The sequence below is a fragment of the Falco biarmicus genome, chromosome 3 (assembly GCF_023638135.1).
Source record: "Falco biarmicus isolate bFalBia1 chromosome 3, bFalBia1.pri, whole genome shotgun sequence".
Lineage (NCBI taxonomy): Eukaryota > Metazoa > Chordata > Aves > Falconiformes > Falconidae > Falco > Falco biarmicus.
The window spans coordinates 89,450,206-89,472,325 of record NC_079290.1 but is presented as its reverse complement, the minus strand read 5'-3'; the positions used below and the strand labels follow the sequence as shown (position 1 = coordinate 89,472,325).

At 41.1% G+C, this 22,120-nt stretch overlaps 2 protein-coding genes across 4 annotated transcripts in view; one reads left to right on the top strand and one right to left on the bottom strand.

The window, feature by feature from the left end:
- Positions 1–3,601: 3,601 nt before the first annotated feature.
- Positions 3,602–20,992, bottom strand: C3H5orf22 (chromosome 3 C5orf22 homolog). 3 transcript variants are annotated; one of them, XM_056332560.1, is made up of 9 exons: positions 20,822–20,992; positions 18,162–18,307; positions 16,847–16,996; positions 12,764–13,226; positions 10,652–10,714; positions 8,325–8,446; positions 7,359–7,425; positions 6,610–6,749; positions 3,602–4,887 (listed from the first exon to the last, which is right to left on the bottom strand). In XM_056332560.1, the coding sequence occupies exons 1-9, from the start codon at positions 20,924–20,926 to the stop codon at positions 4,755–4,757; spliced, it is 1,389 nt and encodes a 462-aa protein (XP_056188535.1). In that variant the 5' UTR covers positions 20,927–20,992; the 3' UTR covers positions 3,602–4,754. The 3 variants fall into 3 exon arrangements, with proteins under 3 accessions (XP_056188535.1, XP_056188536.1, XP_056188537.1); XM_056332561.1 differs by lacking the exon at positions 20,822–20,992 and adding an exon at positions 20,529–20,680; XM_056332562.1 differs by lacking the exon at positions 20,822–20,992 and adding an exon at positions 19,828–19,944.
- Positions 20,993–21,053: 61 nt separating this feature from the next.
- Positions 21,054–22,120, top strand: part of DROSHA (drosha ribonuclease III) — a 75,014-nt gene continuing 73,947 nt past the window's right edge. The window contains exon 1 of the mRNA XM_056331675.1: positions 21,054–21,108. The gene's annotated coding sequence lies outside the window, so the exon portion shown is untranslated. The remainder of the gene's footprint in view (positions 21,109–22,120) is intronic.

Here is a 22,120-nt window from a genome sequence, read left to right as displayed (position 1 = left end):
CCCTATGAAAATTGTAGTGAATCATATCTTTTATGTTTTATAAACATATTTCTATTCTTGCAATTTAGAAACAAGAAAACAAAAAACCCTATTAATGAAGTATTTCTGTCTGACATGATATTGTTGCCTGCATTTAAAGTTTTGGACTATCTGGGAAATGAAAACCGCTAATGCATCAGGTTTTGGTTTTGCACTCCTTGGCAAGTGAGATGTGATTTATCTGGGAGCAGTTCCATATTTACTTGAAATAAAATTAAAGCACTTAAAGGTATGGAAACACAATCCATAGCAGAATCCCAGATCTGGTTTTAGTTACAGGAATTTACAAAATGCCACACTAAAAGCGAGAGAGAGTTGTTTTTCAGTGTTCAAGGTGTGAGGAAGGACTGAGATTTATCACGTCACAGTTGCTTGTTGAGAGGTATTAACCCTGTGTGCTGACGGATGAGAACCAGCCACCTCCCAGTTTAATGACCAGCCTAGAGCCAAGGTAGGGAGGGACTTGGGGAAGCAGTAGGTTACCTGAAACAAAGGGGTGTTCCAGTTCAGGTAAGTGGTATTACACAGATGACAGCAGAAATTCAATGTTAATGGAAATTGGGTAGCTGGTGACCTGTACTACCTTTAAATAAAAAAAATTAATAAAGCTGAAGTAAAGAGAAGAAAGCCTCAAGGCAGGCTTTGCCTTGGCATGGACATTGGCGTTCAGAGCTAAGCGAAATGAAGTGCCAGGGAGGGACCACCTTGTGTGGGGCAGAGCTTTCCAGAAGGCTTTCATACTTACTAAGTTTGTGTTTTCTAAAACATTTATGGCAGTGACAAGAATGGCTGGAAGACATACAAAGGACATAACCATTAAAACAGAACATAGTACAGTGAGATTCAGCAGATTATCTTAGCTTTATATTAATAACACTGCTGCGAGATGTTTCTTGACTGACACTACACTGAATCTAAGATTTAGTATCACTTAGGGCAGGTGAGGGACAGGCATGTGTTAGACCTACTTTAGGAGGTTTAGCCCTAAGTTTGCACATAACGGACCTCATTCTGTAACGCAGTGAAAGACAAACACAAATGTAATACTATTTTTGTTTTGCCAAGGGCCTTCAGTAAATTTATACACCAATGATTCCGCTAAAGGTAAGCAATCCCATAAGAAAGCTCCCTAGCAGACAATTCAGTCCCCTGGGTAGATGTGCAAAACCATTAGGACATTTACAGAAACTGCTGGAAATACATAACTAGCTTGTAGACAAAGAGGGCTGGAATGATTTCTATCTCCAGTGAGGTGGCTCCTTTTTGGAGAACGCTAAATATCCCTATTTGAAATGACGTATGTCCAAAGTGAACTGTAAGTAAACTGTGAAGAAAACCAACCACAAAACAGGACCAGACAAAAATTCAGACCAGATCCATTTCTTGAATGTTTGGGGATATGGTGAGCAGCAGCTTTTCCTTGGAGAAGAGTTCCCTTATCCGAGAGAGGAGGGAGGTGGGAGTTCTGTAAGGTTGCAGGGAGGTAAGTGCCAGCAAAAGGATGCAGCACCTTTGCGAGCTGTTCTTCTGACAGAGAAGTGGGGCATCCAGGGGCCCACAGACTGAGAGAAAGGCAAGGAATTAACCTGCCGCTTCTGAGGTGTCAAAGTACTCCCCTGTGGTCACTGTGGACCTAGGCAGGCCGCCTCTCCAGAGATGGCTCTGCAGCTGAAGCTGATGGGGGTGAGGGAGGTCTGTGCCAAAGCAGGTGGGCCTGGGTTGGCGGTGTACCTGCCTTCCCATCTGCACTGGGGTGTGGGAGCTCACCTTTGCTGCAGGGACAGAGGGGGTCCACGTGCAAGAGAGACTGAAAGCTGAAGGTAGAAAGGCCCTTCCAGGTGCTGCCCACTGGAGGCACAAGACAGGACCGTTACCCTGGGTCTCCTAGAAATGGGTCTCTTCCCCCAAGACTGATGTTGCTGGAGAGTGATTTCTTCCTCAACAGCAGCAGCAGCATAACATGTTTATGCAGCGACTCTTTGACCCCCCCAGTCCAGCTCTGACTGTGACTAGGGACATCGGCAGTCATCAGGGGAAGGCATAGACCAGAGCTCCCATAGACACAAACCCTGCAATGAAGGGAAGAAATGTTAACAAGGCATGGCAACCTCGGCCATCTGACTCACCTCCTGTCCATTCTTCCTGAAAAATCTCATTTTGTTCCAAGTGACAAGCTGAGCAACCGCAGTGCAGCTGGGGTGGAGTCCTGCTGATGCACAGGGAAGACAGTTGCCGCTCAAGTGTATCTGGTTTTAGTACCCTATGTTGTATTGCACACAGATGCGTGATTGTTTGTACCCAAACGGTGGATGGTCCGTCCATCCTGGAAGCTGGAGCCACAATTAAGATAGAGCTACCTCTGCATACCTCTGCAGCTGAGGAGTCTCTGTAAGTGCACTGCAAAGCGGGCATCCTCACCCCTCAGTGGTGCCAAAGGGAGCAGCAGGGCGGGCAGGGGCACTGCCTCCACAAGAGACAATGTGGAGCTGCTGTCTGACGTGGCACCGCTATGCCGATATCCCCGAGTGAGTTTATTTCTAATGGACCTTCATGCCCCATCTTTACAGCACTGATTAGAGGTGTTATGCGTTACAATTTAATTGCCTTGCTCTGCGTAATAGATATTAAAATAAGTGGAGAGGAAATTGAGGCAGACACAGGTATTGGGAGATTTGTACATGTGGTCAATAAATAAGCCATATCCAGCAGATGCGAGAAACAGACACCCGCTTCTGGCTTTGATTATTTTTGCCAAAGTAGAAAACAACCTTGCATGTCTTTTTAATGCAGAAATTAATGGCTTTGTAATTATGCAAGACTGATATTTTCTGGAATGTATTGCACAGTGTTACTCATAGACTTAATATGATACTAATTTGACACTCATGAACAAAAGCTATGCCTGAAAGGAAGATTTCTTGAATAACTTGGCTAACACTGAGACAATTCATGATGTTACTTTCATTCTGCAGAACCATAACGAATGTGTGTGAGTCAGCACTGGCAGGGTGCAGAACAACCACAAAACCACAGATGAAATGCAAACAGTACATTTACTTTCATTACCTCACCAGCCGGGGGATCCCTGAAGCAGCAACCAGGCAGATACACCCAAGCAGGGACGCAGGCACTGCTGAGCTCAGTCCATGCTAGAGGACCCCTCAGCCCTGGCTGCCGGGCACCGTTTTGCCCTTTCTCAGCCCGGCTTTCCCCGAGGCGCCCGCCCGTGGCTGCGGGGCTCAGCTGTGCCCTGCGCTGGGGCCAGTGGAGCCGGCTGTGCCTGGCACCAGGCAGCCCCAGCACCACCTTTGATACAACGGTTTTGGTTGTTGTTTTTTTTTTGTTTTGTTTTTTTTTTCTACCTTATTCAAAGTCCTGCAAAGAGCATCTCTTACTTTAAAAAATCCAAACATGACACGAGCAGTACATGATTGGATTCCACTCAGTTTCTGTATGCAATGCATGGCTCTTCATGAAGGATTAAGGATCTCAGATCCAAGGCAAGCCACATCTTTGTGACAAAATACATAAACACGAAGAAAATGGGTCTGCGGTCACGGAATAGATTCTGATGGAAGAAGTATTTTAGAATAATTACATATTTACAATCTGTAACATAAGTCATATCAACAGCAGTAGTACTGTAAAAGTGTACAAAGTCTCTGGAGAGCAAATACTGATGTTAACAAACAATTTCAGAAAAAATTACAAGCAAAATTTATTCACAATAAAAAACAATATTCTAGGTGCTATTTCCTGTTTCCCATTTCAGTTTCATTCCCAAATAAAGCCTGTGGGGATTTTTCCCTCTGGAAGTGGCGGTTTTTGCTAGAACTAGATTGCTGTCTAAATTAAACGGTTCTAAACCTGTTATTTTTGAAACAGCAATACTGAAGTGAGCAAAAACCTGGTACAGAAGGTTTTGCTGCTGAGTTCAGTGAAGTTAAATCTTTGTTTCCGAAGAAAACAACAATTCCACTCCTTACAGGATTCAACAGATAAAAGCATGCACATGCATGCGTACTTTTTATCCTCAAAAATATGTAAAAATGAAAATACCAAGACAATGTCCATACATTAGGGATATTATCTGAGTCACCAATGAAATACACTAAGGCAAAATAGGAGAGTACTAATGCAAGAGAGTATAAATACAAATGATATTCTGTGGATGGGGCAGAAGCCATAAGCTGCTCTGAAGAAAAGAGAGGGGGGTGCCTGGTCATCTCAGTACAGCAGTTAAGAAACATCACTATGTAAACCTCATGTCTCAATGGCATTTTTGAGATAATTTTGTAAATAGTATAACGCAATTCAGGGACATGTCTATTACTCACAAAACTCTATCAAAAAAAGTTTAATTACATAAAAGAAATCCATTTATTTCAAGAAGTTATATATATTATTTATCTTTTTACAGACACTTATAGAAATAAGGTGAAAAAATACATTCTATGGTCGAGAAATAGTTTCTCTTGCACCAATTTGAAGAAACAAGACAGTAAAAACAATAATCACAAAACTAATCTGAACAAAGCCAAACAGGTAACAGTTCAGATGCAGCTGACTTGGAGAAAGCAATGCAACTCAAAACTAGCTTTGGGTCAGCTTGGGTTCTAGTGCCACCTGCTGAAATAACAGTATTTTTCCCCATGCAACCATAGCTAATACGCAATTTTAATTAATTCAGTACATTACAGGGCAATACATAAAGGTCACAAAGAAGATGAGGTGCTTGAGTAATTCAAGTGCACATCCAGAGTGCCATACACCAAACCTAGTAAACTGAGAACCTTCTCTTGAATGATGTCAACCTGCTCTGAAGGGCAGTAGTCATCTAAACTTGATCTGTAACGAGGAGTTGAAAAAAGCATGAGAGAGTAAAGATATCACCACCATGACCACGTTTTGTATTCTTGTCACGCTCTGTGTCTAGGCTGAAGCTACTTTCAAACTGTAGTGAGATCTGCCTCCCGCCATCCCTTTAAAGTGTAGTGCTGTGTTTCCCCTCACTTATCTCAATGGTAACAGTTTGCCTGAAGTTGAATAGAAAGTCTCAGCTGATCAGGAATGTAACCTATCCATCCTTCCAATACTACTCTCTTCCTGACTCTGACACAGCACATGTTGGCAGGCAAAGTTCAAGCACATGATCTAATTAAAGCACTGGTAGAAAGTTAAGATTGAAAAATTCAAATGCTACTAGTAAAATAGGTAGGAAAACTTGAAAAACAAATCTTCACAACACCTGGGACAGGATATTATTAACAGTATCTATTAATGAACTGCAAACAGATACTAGTGAAAAAGCAGAGCTGACACTTCTTGGATTTTCTATCTGTCAAGATCTACATAAATGATTCTGTTTTCTCAGCAACAGATAATAACCCTGCAGTTGGCCCAGGAAAGACAGTTTCCTTTTATTGTAGGTATTAGCCATATTATTTCTTGTGGACAAAACCAATTTCCTGTCAGCTTCTCCTATTTTTGTCTGCCCTTTAAGGGCACACTTAGTATTTTTCAAGTGATTAAATTACAACAATTTCTCAACAGATACACTGTGGTCTTAAAATTGAGTTTTTCCAGGACAGATCCCTAGTTCTCCCAGGTCTCTGGCGTCAAACTCCATCCTGTTCTCCCTTACAGTCCTGGAAGCATAGCTTTTACCCCATACAAAGCTTTGCAAGAGCTTTCTAGAATATAAATCCCTTTCAGCCTATTACATGAAAACCACTTCCATCAGAAGTTTCAGTGAAAACATAAAACCTATCTGTAGTACAGTAAACCCTGGAGCAAGAGAGTAAGGAATGTGCAATTTGAGCCCATGCAGGCTTATCCAACCTAGCTTTGCTCTAACTAGCTCAAGCAATAAAAGTAGTGCAGTATGAACCCCAGAGACGGCTATCAATCACAACACACACAAAGCCTTACCACAGGCTTTATATAGCCTGTGCTGAAGCTGATAAAATCATCATGCTCTCTATAACTACCTGAAAGGAGGCTGTAGCAAGGTGGATGTTAGTCTCTTCTCCCAAGTAACAAGCAATAGGACAAGAGGAAACGGCCTGAAGTTGCGCCAGGGGAGGTTTAGATGGGATATTAGGAAAAGTTTCTTCTCCAAAAGGGTTGTCAAGCATTGGAACAGGCTGCCCAGGGAAGTGGTGGAGTCACCACCCCTGGAGGTATTTAAAAGATGTGTCATGTGGTGCTTAGGGATATGGTTTAGTGGTGGACTTGGCAGTGCTGGGTTAATGGTTGGACTTCATGATCTTAAAGGTCTTTTCCAACCTAAACAATTCAATGATTCTATGCTTTCACTTCTTTTGAGATCTGTGCTATCTACTCTAACGCCTGGTAAAACTGGCCATCAGCGCAGAACCTTCCCTCATCCGTGCAGATACTGACACTGCTTTATGACCAACATTTTCAAATGTCGATTTTCACTGCAATCAAGGCTTCCACTTTAGGACAGAATTTAAGATGTGCTGACCAGTGCTATATTGATAAGAGTAATTTAGCTTTGTAAGCACAGTCTGAGAACTTTTAAAATAAAAGTATCTGGTGTCTTACCGAGCAACTGTCACAAGTGTGGGCTTAGGCATATCTTTTAGTAGAATTTTAATGGATTGTATGAGGCCTTCGATCTCCTCTTCAGTGCTAACATGGTGGGGAAGCTCCACATAATCACAGGTCAGACCAGCCTGATGGACCTACATGTAAATTAAACAAAGATTTAATTTGTATTGATGAATTACTGATATAGCTTATCTGTGTAAAAAGTTTCTAAGATACCATACCTAGCCCAGTAGGTAACTTACACCTCTCCAGGCAGCAAGAGTTGTTGTTCCCCCTGCCCCCCAACTTGTTCTTTAAACAAAAAGAATAATATTCCAGAGGTTTTATGGATTGCTTCATTATCTCCAGTACACTGTACCTCTATGAACTCAAAAGTATGCTGCAGCCCTTGAAGACATAGGTTTGATCTTTTACAAATAGGTACCTTAAGTTCTATAAAGTCTATCAACAGACCCTGGTGAAATGAAACCTCCCTTCACAGGAAGCAGCCTGAGATGTCATAGTCCTGAAAGATCACATTAATGTTGCCTAAATATAGACTAGCAGAGTAGAATTTTAGAAGCTCTAAAAAGAAAAGCTGGCCTAAGTAATCAAGTCGTTCAAAAAAAAGCAAGAAAACCTACCAAAATCTCAAAGCACTGTATCAAGAAGCAAGTCTGAAATGAATCATGATCTTTTGCCTTCCTGTTGAGGCTGTGCTTTTGAAATCTGCCTACTTTCTGCTCTTTTACGTAGCCACCTACCATTTCGTAGTCTGGGCTTTCCATCCTGGTTTTCAAACTGTGAACTAGTTGAACAAGTGGCTTCATTCTGGAGTTAAACCAAAACCAAGATTTGTTACATGAACAGCTGGAAACACGTCTTTAATTAAGTTGTTAAAAAAAAAAAAAAAAAAAAAAGAGAGAAATAAAAGAAGAAAGTAGAAGTCATCATGGCCTAGGATTTGAAAATGAAACTTACACCTCTGTGTAATCTTGCACCCAAGAAAAATGGAAATTGTCAGTATTATTGTACTGTCTCACCAGTTCGTTCTTAGAAAGCCCCTATATTCACACCTGCCTCTGGCAAGACCTCTTGGCACTTCTTTTAGGGCAGGCCTGGAGAGACGTAGTTGTAGCTCAAAGTCATATGAACTCTATAGGAAATGCTTGTGGTCAGTGTTACACAGGTTTGACAGTAACTGCTGATTTGATGGGGAAAATGAGTGATACTCCCATCAATGTGAAGCTTGGACTGCTGTTTTTCAGCTGAACACATTTAGTTTAAAAGCACAGCAGATGCTGCTGAGATGTTTTGTGGAGGCTGTTGCTTAGGTACAGCCTTTCATTCACTTAACATTTTTCCACACAAAGCAGAACCTTCAGGAGCATCAAAGAATTTCTTCTCCATATCCTCCATAGTTTGTTGCTTTTTCGAGAGCTCTACTTCACACAGATCACTTAAATTTTTAGTCATCAAATATGCGTCCCTCCAGACAACAGAATTCGCATGAAGCTGTACAGGGCTCACCTTGAAAGGCCTACCACGGCACTGAGGACAGCAGACTGTCTTTCCTTTGTTTCAACTGACTCTTTCTCCTCTAGAACTACAGAAAAAATAGTAGCCTTGCATAGATCCTAATTTGCCTCTCCCCTTTGCTGTTAGCAAAGTGCTGAGCTAATCAGTTCCCAAACTACTGTTTGCATTTCAAGCATTTAGAAATCTCCTACCCAGGATATGAAGCCCACTTCTGCAGGGTCTCTTCATCATCATCGTCACACAAATCTGCAAATGCTGCTTCCAGATCTTCCAGCTGATGAACACGGTTCTCAACACAATCCAGCAAGCCCTCCTTTAAATAAGCACATATAAAAGTAATTAGGAAAAAAAGAGGTAAGAATGTAATGCCTAACTATGATTTAAATTCTGAAATAACTGATCTACTGGAAGTAGGGAATCAGAAACAACTGATTCCTTATTACAGAACATCTTTTCAAAAGGATCAGAATGAATGCCTGCAGAAGCTGTTACACCTTCAGAATAAATCACTTCTCTGCTTTGTCTTCTCCCCAACAAATAAAACCAATCCAGATCCACATTTTGGCAGAATATACTAGGAAGTGCTAAGTAACTGTATATGACTAATTCTTGGATTTGTTTCTATATCACTGAAATGTTCAGATGAGTACAAGCTTTACATTTTTATAATGAAAGGATAATTCAATTTTTTAGGTTAAAAAAATATTATCAAATCAAACGCATTTTCAGAAAAAGAAAACAAAATGGGCTACTTGATGCTTTTTGAGGCTGTTTCAACTCTGTCTGCCTGAAAAAAACACAGAAATAATGTAAAATGTCCATTATTGCTCTGATCCTGCAAAGGTTTATGCCCTTTCTTAAAAAGTTCAGAACACATAAAGAGGCAGATTTCTTGGAGTAAGGCTACATGATGAATACAGTTGTACATGCAAATATTTGCAGAAAGACATCCTACATAACATATGAAATGAAAAGTAATCTTGGCATATTTGGTACTAAAAATGCAACAGTGTACAAAGGAAAATTATTAAAAAGCATATTGGAATAGATGGGTAACAATTAAGAACGTAACAATTCCCTCTTAGCATTCTGCTGGCTGTATCATGTAACAGATAATGCTTCTTTTAGTCAGTGACGTCAACTTTGGGATAATTTTTAAGAGAAGCTGAGGGTTATCAGTCATTCATGAAGTACAGCTTTATGATCTTATCCTGGGGTATGCATAAGATACTTTTCTAGGCAGCACCAGCAACTAACCTTAAAGACACATCTGATCCCCCTCCATACTACGTGAAAAACAAAACCAACTAACCAAAAAAATCCCAGACAACACCACACTAATAGTTTGCAGTATGATAGAAATGTACATCTAATTGTACATTTCTGCATATCTAGAACTAGGAAAATAGATTTTAAGAAACTAGACTTACAGGCTATTTCCTGGAACTTCAAAAAAACGCTAAGTTCACCAGCTTTCTGCCTTCAAACCCTTCAAATTGACTGTCTCACTATAAAACCATTCACGGATCTTATCTTGCCTTATTCATTTCTATAACTATCTGTTACTCAGTGTCAGCTAACCATTTCATTTGCCCCCTATGAATTTGTTGGCTTATATAAATAACTTATGTCCTGAAATCATACTGGGCACTTAAATCACAAGTATTTACCCCTTTTACACAGGTACCTGTTTTTATTGCTGGTTGACTAAGAAATACAAAAATTGATTTGACAATCTTCCCCATAACTGTATTTCTTTATACACACATACTAAATAGGTATCATTAATCTGTGATAATTGCATGTGTCAAACCTCTTTGTAATAGTGTTCAGATGAGATTACAAAAGCATAGACAAGATCTTGTTTAGAAATTACTTGGTGTAATGACCACTAGTATGGCTGTCTCCATGGTTTCAGCTCAGGGCTGAATGACTATTTTGGCAGCTACAGCAGGCTTCTATTTCCATGATTCAGAAGCGCACAATGCATAAAATGAAAAGTACATCACAGTGGTATAATACGTCCTTTCCACATTTAAATAAATAGGTAAAATACCAGTTAGGCATTCAGCACAGCTCTATCAAGAACAGCAATTATGGTAAGGAAGGGGAGAGCCTGGAGGGGAAAGAAAAAAAAAAAAAAAGTACAAACCACCAAAAAAAAAAAAAAGAACAAAACAAAAAACCCCAACCCAAACCAAAGCCCTGTTGAGCCATAAAAAGAACAAGATTGCAGATTACTTACTGTTTTCATTTCTTCCTTGTCAATTACCACTTGTTTACAGAAATTAATTTTCACACTCATGTTAAATATTTATGCAATTCACATGTTTAGCCAAAACATTTAATAGGAAAGAATTCCTAAGACACTGCTGATTAGCATTCAGCATGCTGCACAGCTTAATTGGAACCCACTTCATTAAGCACCTTTCATAGGTTGCTTCCTTGTCATAACTCATTTTTATTGGGTAAATCAAAAGAATCATTCCTTCATACAGCCCACAAGGACACATCATACCTCTGTTGCATTTCTATGAGGCTTCTTGAAACTGTACAACTCTTGCAGAAGTTCATATTCTGTCTTTGAAAAAGAAAAGAGACAAAAAATTAAGACTCTTCAAATGAGAAACAAAATCTTTAAAGCCTTCCTTCTTCAAAAGAAGAATCTGACCACCATGACCATTCCTATGCTCTAGTATTGAGACAACTCTCTACAAATGCAGGTGAGGAAGAGGCTGTAAGGCATGAGAAAGCAATACTTCATGGCCTCAGCCAAACTTTTTGCAATTGCTTAATTCTAAAGCTGACTTCAAGAATACAGCTTAAAAAGCTAACTATTTACAGCCTGTTAAGATTCTCTGCAATTAAACATGCATGTTACTGAACTAAGGTCCCAATGAGATGCTGTGTAAAACTGAGATGGCAGATTTAGGCAGACAAAACCAACAGGAGAGTATGATTGTAAAAGAAAATAGGACAAGTAAAGGCTTCACGGTGGCTGGCCAACAAGTTCACAAATAAACTATTACAGGGGCTTGTCGGCCCTACTCCTTGATAATATTCAGGTTTAATTAATCAAGGATAAACAGATCTAATTTTTTACTTAACAGGACTAAAAAGGTGAACACTTATGCATTTTTCAGAGCAGAGGGAGAACGGTAGGGTAGATTATTCAATTTTTACAGAAATACAGAGCATTTTTGGGGCAATGTTTTGGCCTTTTGACTTCTTTGGTGGGAAGACAATACTCTTCTGGATTAGTGAACTTTTTTTTTTTACCTTTTCTTTGGATTCTTACATTTCAAATGTTAATTGGGAAACATTTTTTGATGGAATTATCATAGTTTACAATAAAGGGAATGTAGTTAAGAATATTAATTGAAAATGAAATCACTGTATAAAAAAAGGTACACCAGGTGCTCTGTGCAAGCCCACTTCCAAAAATGGTTCCTAGAACTGAGAACCTATCATAGCACAAAACAAACAAAAAAACGTAAGAAAAAAACCAATCCTCCCCCTTCCAAAAAAACCCCCACCAGCTGACCAATGCCCCCCCTGCCCCAAACCCTCCTCCATTATTTTATTCAGAACATTTCAAGTGTTAAGGGGGGTACTGAATTTTATTCTTATATGGCAAGACCCCCACAGTGCTTTCCCTTTGCTGTATACTTTGCTTTGTGATTCAGAACAACTGGCATTGCACATTGTCTGAAGATATGATCATCAATACTACATGTCAGAAGCTAAGAGAGGTCAGGGACACTATATTCACTTCCTTACAGTTAACAGGAACCAGTAGTCTAGCTGTAAGTCAAAGATGTCAGACGTTCACCACCGCAGGCTGAAGTTAAAACAGTGTTAAAAAGAGAGATTTGAATGCTAAAAGCAGCCAGGGTATTGCAGAAGAATTTGTAAACCTAAATGCCACACCCAATTTTCAGGGCAGATTAGTTCCTAAAAATCCTGTTCACATCAAGAAAAGCTGCTAAATGCTTTGCACTTTTGAGGATCTACATATTTATGACTCTGTACAGGTGAGGTACCTTTTCTGTGCACCAAATTATAAATGGAACACTGAGTCTTAAGCTCAAACCCATGGCATCAGAGACAACAGCTGCTTGCTCACTCTTGTACTCAGCGCTCCAGACAAAGGAAATGAGCCTGAGCCTCTCATCAGGGCAAGTTACCACTCTGAATAAACAACGCCACCATACCTTTTGAAAGGCAGGGTCTCCCGATACCACTGTGGCTTTCCAACAGTATGTTACAGCGGGTAAAAAAGGATACAATCCCTCATCGCTCCCTGAGGAACCTTTCTGTGGGTATCTGGAACGTTACCGTTGGAAATCCAAGCATAACTTTTCTGTCCCAAGCAATAAGCAGAAGTGAGCCATATACCTCTCAGCTTGAATGTGCGCTCAATACTGATTTCAAATCTAAGTATCTACCCCCTATTACGCTGTTGTAATTCTTTGGAGCGTACACTCCTTTAGAAGGTCTCTCCTTCAAATCTTACCATGAATGATTAATCACAATCAGCTTCTCTGCTAATTTAGTTTCTCCATAGACATAAATGCTAGGAGTGATACCTTCTGTGAATGGTAACAGGCCTCTCCATTGTTATGCTTACCTGTGTATACATTTCTTTGAATGGATTTTTAACTGAAAAAAAATCTAAGTCAATGTCTAAAACATATGTATCCCCTTTCTGCAGTACTTGGCAGACATCTTTAGCAACTGCCCTTATCGGGCATTCACTGTTTCTGAGAGAGCTTGCCGCTGAGCACTCTGACAAGGTTTCTGTCCTGTTCAGGGCACTTGTATTTTGTATTTCCTTTTTCTCCACACTTGGGGTGCTGTGATCAAGGTCACCAGGAGCCACTGACGAAGAGGCAGAAGCAGTGCTTGCTGGGTCATCTGTATTTAGCTTCAGTCTCTTAGCAGATACTACTTCGCCATTTTCTTCCTGGCTGTTTGATGCTTCAGTAGGATTGATGAGAATGACGTGTAAATTTAAAGGCTTCTGGTTTTCTAGCTGATCAGCAGGGACATACAGACCATCACTTAAAAAGTAATGGTCTGTACCTGTAACCCTGCAATTGACAATAACTCACAGTTAATATACATCTTTGCAAAGAGCTTAGGAAAGAGCATGTACACTTTAAGGATCCTAAGAAGAATGAATAGATGTTTGATGGGTAACAAAAACAATAAAACTGTATACACAAAATTATTTATTTTAATCTGCAGGTTTTTACATTGAAGTTTTTTCAAATTCTTTATGGCCAAACAAATATATTAATATTCACTCTCTATTTTTTATGATAGGCCTACAAAGTTTTAATAGATAAGAAAAGCATATTATGTGCTCCTAAGATTAATTTGCTATTGATTTGCATTTTAAAGACAACATCCAGAATTTAACAAGATTTAGTCAATATTACGGCATATAAGACTGCAAAGCTATGGGTATTTTTTCTTGGATTGCTTAACTTTTATGGAAAATTCTGGTAGTTGTGTTTCAGAAGTGCCCTGAAACCCATGGATATTGATTTAATAAAAGCAAAATATTCTGAATTAATAGGTAGCATTTAACTTTTTTTAACCACTGTTATAGATTTCCTATTCTAAGTGGGGGAGAACTAGTAACTCAAGGATGAACACTTACATACCAATGCAATCCACTTAATTAAAAAATCCCAAAGAAACAAAAGCATTAACGCTAAAAACTCCACTTACAGTAGAAATTCAAAGAAAATAATTTTAAAGTCATATTTCAGTACATTAAGCCTTAAGCATCATAAATTCAGATTAAAAAAAAAAAAAGTTTAAGAAATGTGAACTTCTGCTCACTTCTGTTAAGGCCTCATCTGATTACAGGGTATCACCATCAACCAACCACAAAGACAAATAATTTCATAAGCAGCAGAAATCTGAAGCTTAGCTCCTCAGTGACTTGTGGCTGGATTATCCTGAGCTTGCTAAGATGACAGCCTGGATCTCAACTTCATTTGACAGGGCATTCACAAGGCCTCTTCTCAGAAATTCTCCAGGGTTCAACAGGAGCTTATGCTACAGCCTTTCCCTTAGTGGGACACCAGCTAGGGTATTCATTACCTATCCAGCCACCTGTTGTCAATAAAACTTTTAGGAAGTTTGTATTTCTGAGGACTCTTTCTTCCCTCATGATTTTTGTAAGCCTACAACCTGAAAAAAAGGTACCCGACTGTCTTCAAAAAGTAGCCCAAAACGCTGTTTTCAAGGATGCTAAGGTGACCAGAGGATCTGTGGGGGAGCTATTCAGTCATCATGAAGTATTTCTGTATGTGTGCCAGTTCTCACGGTGAAATGTAACTGAAAGCACTGGTTTTGTCTTACTATTTAGGTTTACTTCAGGCTTCAGATTCAGAATTGTACAGCTTCAGTGTTTTATTTAATCGAGTAAAATAAAGTTCTCTGCTGTCTTCTGTTAAACTTGCTTCAAAAGATTTATTCTGACATGCTGGCAAGAGACATGATTTTTAAGTGTCTATTCTAGCTGTAAGAAGTCACAATGCAGTGAACATGGTGAAAGCAAAACTGTCATGGACTGCATGATGAGGAAGGGTCTAATCAGAACCTGAATTGCAGAACGATTCAGATCGGAAGAGACATCTGGAAGTCTCTAGTCAATCATCTGATTGAAACAGAACTAACTTCAAAGCTTGATGAGACTGCCCAGGGCCTTGTCCAATGGAGTTTTGACTTTTATCAAAGGATGGAGAATTCACCACCTGCCTGTGCAGCTGTTTCAGTGCTTAACTAGTAGATTAACTTCAACACCACCACCACCACCCCCGCAAAACAAACAAAAAACCCCCATACCAGAAAAACTGAATCATGGCTGCTACCAAACAAAAATTTTACTAGCAAGACCAAAGACTAAACAGATAGAAGTTGAACTGCTTTCTCCCATCCACAGTTTAAGAAAAACAAATAAACCAACAAAAAAGGCAAAGCTTTATGTGCATTAAATGCCCAGTTTACTCACAGTAAAAGTGACAAACTTTGTCCTGATTTGTACGCCTAGGTACCATTTAGAAAATAAAATAAAAGCTGCCCATCTCTTTCTGTCCAGTTTTGTTTTAACTCTACTGAACACGCAGCCTCTGAACTTCATGGGTCAGTCAGTCATACTGCATTTAACCATGTAAGCTCACCCTGAAGGGAAACTTATCAAAGGAACTAGCTGAAAATAGCTGAATATGAGTACAGAATCAAAGCAGAACAAGTGATTTTTTGCCACGTAGCCCAAACATGACTCCTCTCTCTCTTTCAACAGGGAACAGTAAAAAATATCTGCCTTAAAACACATAGTTTTCTGAAGTATGTTACTACAAAATAGAATTCTTCAAAAAGTAATTATGAATTTTGTAACATTTGCTAAATAGTATCTCCTTTTATTTCAGGCCAGTTTTATCAAAGTTACCTCATTTACTTAATTATATATATTTTTTAGACTGTACTATGAGTTAGGTTAGAATTTGGCATTCTACAATCGAATGGTAAAGCAAGAAGGATATTCCATCAATAATTCCATTTTAACTGGTAGAGAAAATAATGGATGCACTACTGATAAAGTTGAAAAATTAGGCTTCCCTGACGTTAAAAATATCTACTATCTATTATCATATGATCATATGTATATAATCTTTGATATGTACTCACTGGGTGCAGCACAAGGTGGGTGAAAAACTGGCTGGACCAACAGTACCGTGGTGGCGATCAATAGTTTGAAGTCTCACTGACAGCCAGTTATAGGCAGCATTCCTCAGGGACTCTTACTGTTTTGACATCTTCGTTAATACCTTCAGCAATGCACTCTTATAAAGTTTACAGGCAGCACTGAAGCTAGGGGAGTTGCTGATATACTAGAAGGCAGGGTTGGCCTCATGAATGACCCAGGCAGACTAGAGGAACAGCCTACAGGAATCGTTAAGTTAAATTAAGATGAATACAAGGTCCTGCACTTGGGACAGACTAACCCCATGCAGCGGTACAGGGTTAGCCCAGACAAGCAAGGACCTGTAGAGCAGGAACTGGTAGTTCCAGCAGAAAGCAGCTGAGCAGTGCACCCCTGCAGTGATGAAGACTAATCAAAAAATGTCACTGTGTTAGCAAAAGCATAGCCAAAATGTCAAGGAAAGATTTCTTCTCTTATTCAGCACCAGTGAGGTCACATTTGAAATAATTTGCCCAGGCCTGGGCCCCCAGTACAAGACAGATGTCAATAAACTGAAGATCTAACAGAGGGCCACTAAGGTGATTAGAGGGCTGGAGCACATGATGAACAAGGGGAAGCTGAGGTAACTTGGCTTGTTCCGTCCCGGTAAGGGAAGGCTGAGGAGGATCTAATTGCTGCCCTCCGTTACCCAAATCCTCTGTTAAAAAGACTGCTTTCTGAGATATTTTTTTTTTTACTTTAATGAGGAGAACTAGTTTAAAACCTGGGTAATTGAAGTGAAATGTGAATAGCTAGAATTGTCTGGGAAAAAAAAAAAAAAAAAAAGGCACAGTTTCCACTGTGCCCATTCATACAAATAGCCACATTAGGTCCTAAGGAAATCACAAATACAAATTAAATTTTCATCTTATCCAAGAATACAAAAAAAGGACTATGAAAAGCTACAGAGATAGCTTTTATATTACTAGTATTAGAGATCAGACAATTTACCTGATTGTAGTTGTTGACATGTCTTTCCCAATTAAAAAATTATGTTTTCCTTCCGAGATCTGTTGAGCCCAGGGTGGGTGAAGCCATACTACTTGAGAAATATGACCAGCATAAACAGCAGGCATAATCCAGTTCTCAATACTTAATTCACTGTAACGAATGGAGAATGGCAGGAGATAACGCAGGAGATAACACTGTTACTTTCTCCGTAAGAAAAACATGGTCAAGAACACCACAAATATCTTTGATATCTTGAAAGCTCCCACACAAATCATCTGAAATTATACTCTGTGTAAGGGTCACACCATCAAAGAAAGAAAAAGAGGGAGATCTTTATTCATAAGAGAGATCAAATATGTTTACAGTAGATTTTTAAAAGTTAAGATTATAGAGTCTTAGCACAGCACTTTGATTACAAACTCCATGGATTTGTTGTCCTTTTTCTCTTGATACATCAAAGGAAAATGCAAGGAGCATGAACACTACTCTAAATCACTTCAGACTGACCACATGAGGGTATTTTACTGTAAACTGTTCTAAGCAGATTTTAAATAGAATCTCAGTAATTAAACTGAGTCAATCAGCATCTGCTGACTAGCATCTTTCAACACGCTATTTTTTGTAGGTGTACAATATAGCCCACAAAACTTCTTATTCACCCAACAAAGAGAACAAAATATTGACTATGGGTATGACGACTCAAGTACTTACAAAACAATTGCATCAGCTTGTCACTGCTGTAAATCACCATAATACTGAAGCAATCAATATTTATTTTAAAACAGGAAGAGCAAAACAATAGCAAAGATCACGTTGTGGCTGGTTACCAAAGTAGTTGGGGGAAAATACTGGTCTTAATGATCTTAATAAGAAAATCTTGTTCAACTTCACATATTTACCATGTCAGCACAGGACATGTTATTTCAATTTCAAAGTCAATTTTGCAGTGTGAGGAGAGAAAGGCTGTTTCAAAACTACAACTCTTCAGACAAAGCATACACTCAGAGTGCTCTCCTGTTACCCTGAGAAACTACTTGGGCTAATACCATTATATACTACTGAACAACTAAAGGAAACTCATAGATCTTAAATTGCTTAATATGAATGGACAAATGTTTATGCCACATAAAACACACACATAACTTTTTCCATTCAAAAAAATAAAGTTTTCATCAAAATTGTTTTCACTTCAAGATACAACTTGAACCTGACACTTTTGTTCACGCTGCCTGTGCAGTCATACCAATACTCACTGTAAATCACAGGCAACAAGAAGTGGACGTGAAAGTATTCTGATGCAGTACCCAGGACTTACCTGAAAAGAGCCTCTTTGTCAAATACGGTGTCTGCAGGCATATTCACAGGAATAAGAAGGTCTGGGTGGGAATCAAGATGAACAAAGCTGATATTACTGGCAGGAAGGTGCTTTGAACCAATGGCACGATAGATGAAAGGCAGCACCTAAACCAACATGAATAGAAACATTTTGATTATAACCAGTGGGCTGAAAAATGCAATGGCTTTAACAGCCAAAAACACTAGTCCCACTCCTATTCCTTTAGAATTTGGGTTTGAGAGGACAAGACAGAAAACAAGAGAGGAGAAACAACTTGTGGCAAGACTGTACCGTAATCATTTGAGTCCAAGTGTTCCACCCAAGGAGCTGCTGAAGAATCACAGCTTTGCTCCCTTCTTTCTTTATAGGCAGTTTTGTTTGCAGTAGCTCTTCTCACTAACCATTCAACTCAATCCTTATTTTTTAATTTACAACTGAACCCCAGAAATGCCTTTCCTCTTCTGCAGAACATTGTCCCTGCATTGCCTTTTCCATGCTACAAAGCTTCCTCACGATGCATGGAGATAAAAACATTTCATTAATTGTGCTTTGTAAGTTAAATGATACAAAGTGAAAATTGACACGCCACCATGATTTAAACTTTAGCTGATCTTTAAACCTATCCCCCTTGAAAAAAGGGCTTAATTCCTAATCTCTACAGGACTTAGTGGCTGCAGTAGACTACCTTTCTCAGCTCTCCAACCTTATCCCCCACCGAAGGTCTTTACTCAAACGTGAGCAAAACAGGAGATAAGGCAACTCATCAATTTTTCACGTAGCAAACTCCCAAAATGCAGTAACATAGGGTACTAAAATGAGAAAATTGATGGCTGATTCATACCTTTTACACTGAACTGCAGTACCTGCAAGTCTCTCACAGTTATGGGACAGTAACTGCCTTAGCTGACAGAACAAATCCAACAAGGATCGTGAATTATACTAGCCCTATTATACGAGGAATTTAAAGACTGGGCAAGAAAAATTACATGTCATCTCTACAATACAACAGAAACTGAGCTACTTTTTTGGCATAAAACTGATTAAGAATGACAAATCCTGCATATTGCATGGGCATAACCATAAAATATGTCTGACAGCTGAAATTTGGACTGTATTCCATCTGCCTAGGAATACACTGCTCAGCTTACCAGCTACATATGCAGTAATATGTTATACTACTTAAACACTAGATAAAACAAGATTAAAAATAATGAGGGTTCCTTGATCCATGACTTCTACTTCTTTGGAAAAGGAAGTATCTGGCCTGCCTGAAAAACCTACAGCCTTTGCAATTAAAATTACAGTTTCATCTCAGGTAAATGTTACTACAAATTGTGAGACTAGGAGAGGATGGGAGAAAACACAAAAGACTAAGATCTCTACCTTTGCAAGTTCTCCCGTTTTGGATTAAGAACAAGATTTCCTTTATACCAGCTGTTACTATTAATCAATGCATGACATATCTAGTGACAACTTGCCCCAGAGGAACACCAGTGTCAGCAAAGAACTATATAAAGTTTCTGTGAAGTCCTTACACTTTGGGATGAAAAGCCATTGAAGCTTTACGCAAGATAGACCAATGCATATACACACATATGCTGAAAACACAGTGTGTACACTTAATATGAATAGACTTCAAGCTAACCGAAAACAGAAATATAGGGAGTAAAACAAAGAGGAATCATCAGAAGTCGTTATCTCAGTATTCCTGGCACATAGGCACTCGAAGTCCTTGGTTACCATGAAATGCCAGCTACCACAGCATCATGTATTTCAGTGAATCTAAGAAAAAACGATCTGCATTAAACTAGTAATTTAAAAATCCTGAGCATTATTTTCTTTAATAAACTTTATTACACTAAAATGTTCTGTTTGCAAAGAATCTGTAAGTAAAGAATCTGCTTACTTGGCACTAAGGCCTCAGCTTATGCTACTATAAACAAACCACATGAGAAACCAGAAATAGCAGTTCGAAAGCAATTCCTGCCTCGCTCCCTTTTCCAATTACGTAAGTAAAAATGCAAGTTCCAAATTTAACACATTCCATCAAGTGACAGTCAATCTGCTTGTTAGGATGTGTTTACATTTACAAATTTACTGTCGACATGTCACACACCGTGTGGGGTTGAGTTCCCAAGTCCTGCAGCAATGCCCAGCTAATTCCAAAACCAGTGTAATGTAGGTGCGTAGGTGTTACTTCCTTTTAACTACTACAGCATCACGACCCAAAGAAGCCAAAACCAAACCAAACCAAACCAACAGAGTCAGCAATGATTTCTTGAACAGATGCCAAAATCCGATCATGGCATTAATCAATCAGTGAATCGGGAAGGAAATCCAGGTCACCTGGGCAGTGGCTTTCATTTAAGTTCCAGCAGTGCCAGACGAGGCGGTTTAAGGTCCGGGCATGGCTGCGGGGACAAGGGCTGCTCCCAGCGAGCGCCCGGAGGGGGGAGAACCCGGCTACGGGGCGGGCGGGCGCTGCCTCCTGCGGGGCCGCCGGCGACCCACCGGGCACCTCCCTCCGCTCCCCCCTACCGGCCTGAGCCCCGCACCACGAAGCTACTCCCCGTGCAGCCCCCGAGGGACCCCCCGTTCCACCGCGCGGCGCGGCCCCACCGCCCAGCGCCGACACTCACGTCCTGGTGGTCCTCCACCACCCACACAGGCAGCGCGGGGTAGGCCCGCAGGCAGCCCCGGCGGGGCCGCTCCCCGCTGCCCGCCACCGGGCCCCCGCCGTTCATGCCGTGGCGGCTCCGGGCCCGGCGCGGCGAGGCCCAGCAGGGCAGCGCGGCCCGGCCCGGCCTCCCCGCCCCCGCCCCTCCCTCCCGGCGGGCGGCGCTTCCGGCCGCGCGCCCTCCCACCGCTTTCCTCTTCCGGAGCCGGCGCGCTGCGGGCCGGGCTAACCGCGGCGGCGGGGCGCCAGGTGGGCTCGGCGTGCCCGGCTGCCTGCTGGGGGGCGCGGAGCGGGCGGGGGCTCCGCTTGGGCCGCTCCGCCCCGCCCGCGGTGCCGCGGCTCTCTGCGGGGGGCTTGTGGCCAGGGCGGGTGGCGGGGCAGGTCCACGGGGAGGGGGTGTGTTGGGGGGGGAGGGCGCGGCGGCGCCGGTGCTGACGAGCTCCGCGGTGCTGGGGGGTGGCGGGGCCCAGGCGGCCCCTGCCGGCAGCTCCTCCCGCGGCCGCCGGGCTGCGGCTGGGGAGACCCTGCGGGTGGGGAGAGGGGCCGTGCGGCGGGGGCCGCTCATGGCCGGGTTTGTCCTCGCTGTGTTCTCTGCCGGCCCCTCGGCGGCCGCGGGAGGCGGCACGGAGCGCTGGGGGGCGGTGGGAGGAGGCCGGGCCTCGGTGCCCCCTTGCTCTCGGCTGTGTGTCTGCAGGGAGAGAAGTTTCCTCGGTGGTTTTCCAAGGAGCCTCTGGTACTTCTGCGTGCCACAGCTTCCGTCAGCGCGATAAATTCTGGGTGTCTTCTGGGTGACGGGAAAAGTTTGCCCTTTCCAGTGTTTTTGAACTTAAATTTAAATGAAAATTTAATCGGACCAAACTTTGCAGAAGAGGGGGCTTTCAAATAATTTGGGTGTACAAAATAACTTCATGTATTTCTTTTGGTATTTTTTTCAGCTGTGATTCTGTGTATTCGGAAGCAGTGAAGTTGAGGGGGTAGAACCAGAGCAGTGCTCTGTCGTTGGGGAAGTCTTGGGATTCTGTTTGAGAGAGCTGATAAACAAAACCTTTTGTTTGAATGCTGTGACAAGTTAAAAGGAAAAGTGCTTTAAGGCAAGGCACCCTGGTACAGTGGCCTGTACTTTTAATTTAAGCTAATAAGAGTTTAGCGCAGCCAGTTTAAATAAAATGCGTATGTAAATGTCAGCACAGCACAGTATAGAACAGATTTCTGTTACAAGCCTGAGCTGTGTATGATCATGACTGGAGAACCAAAGCAGAAT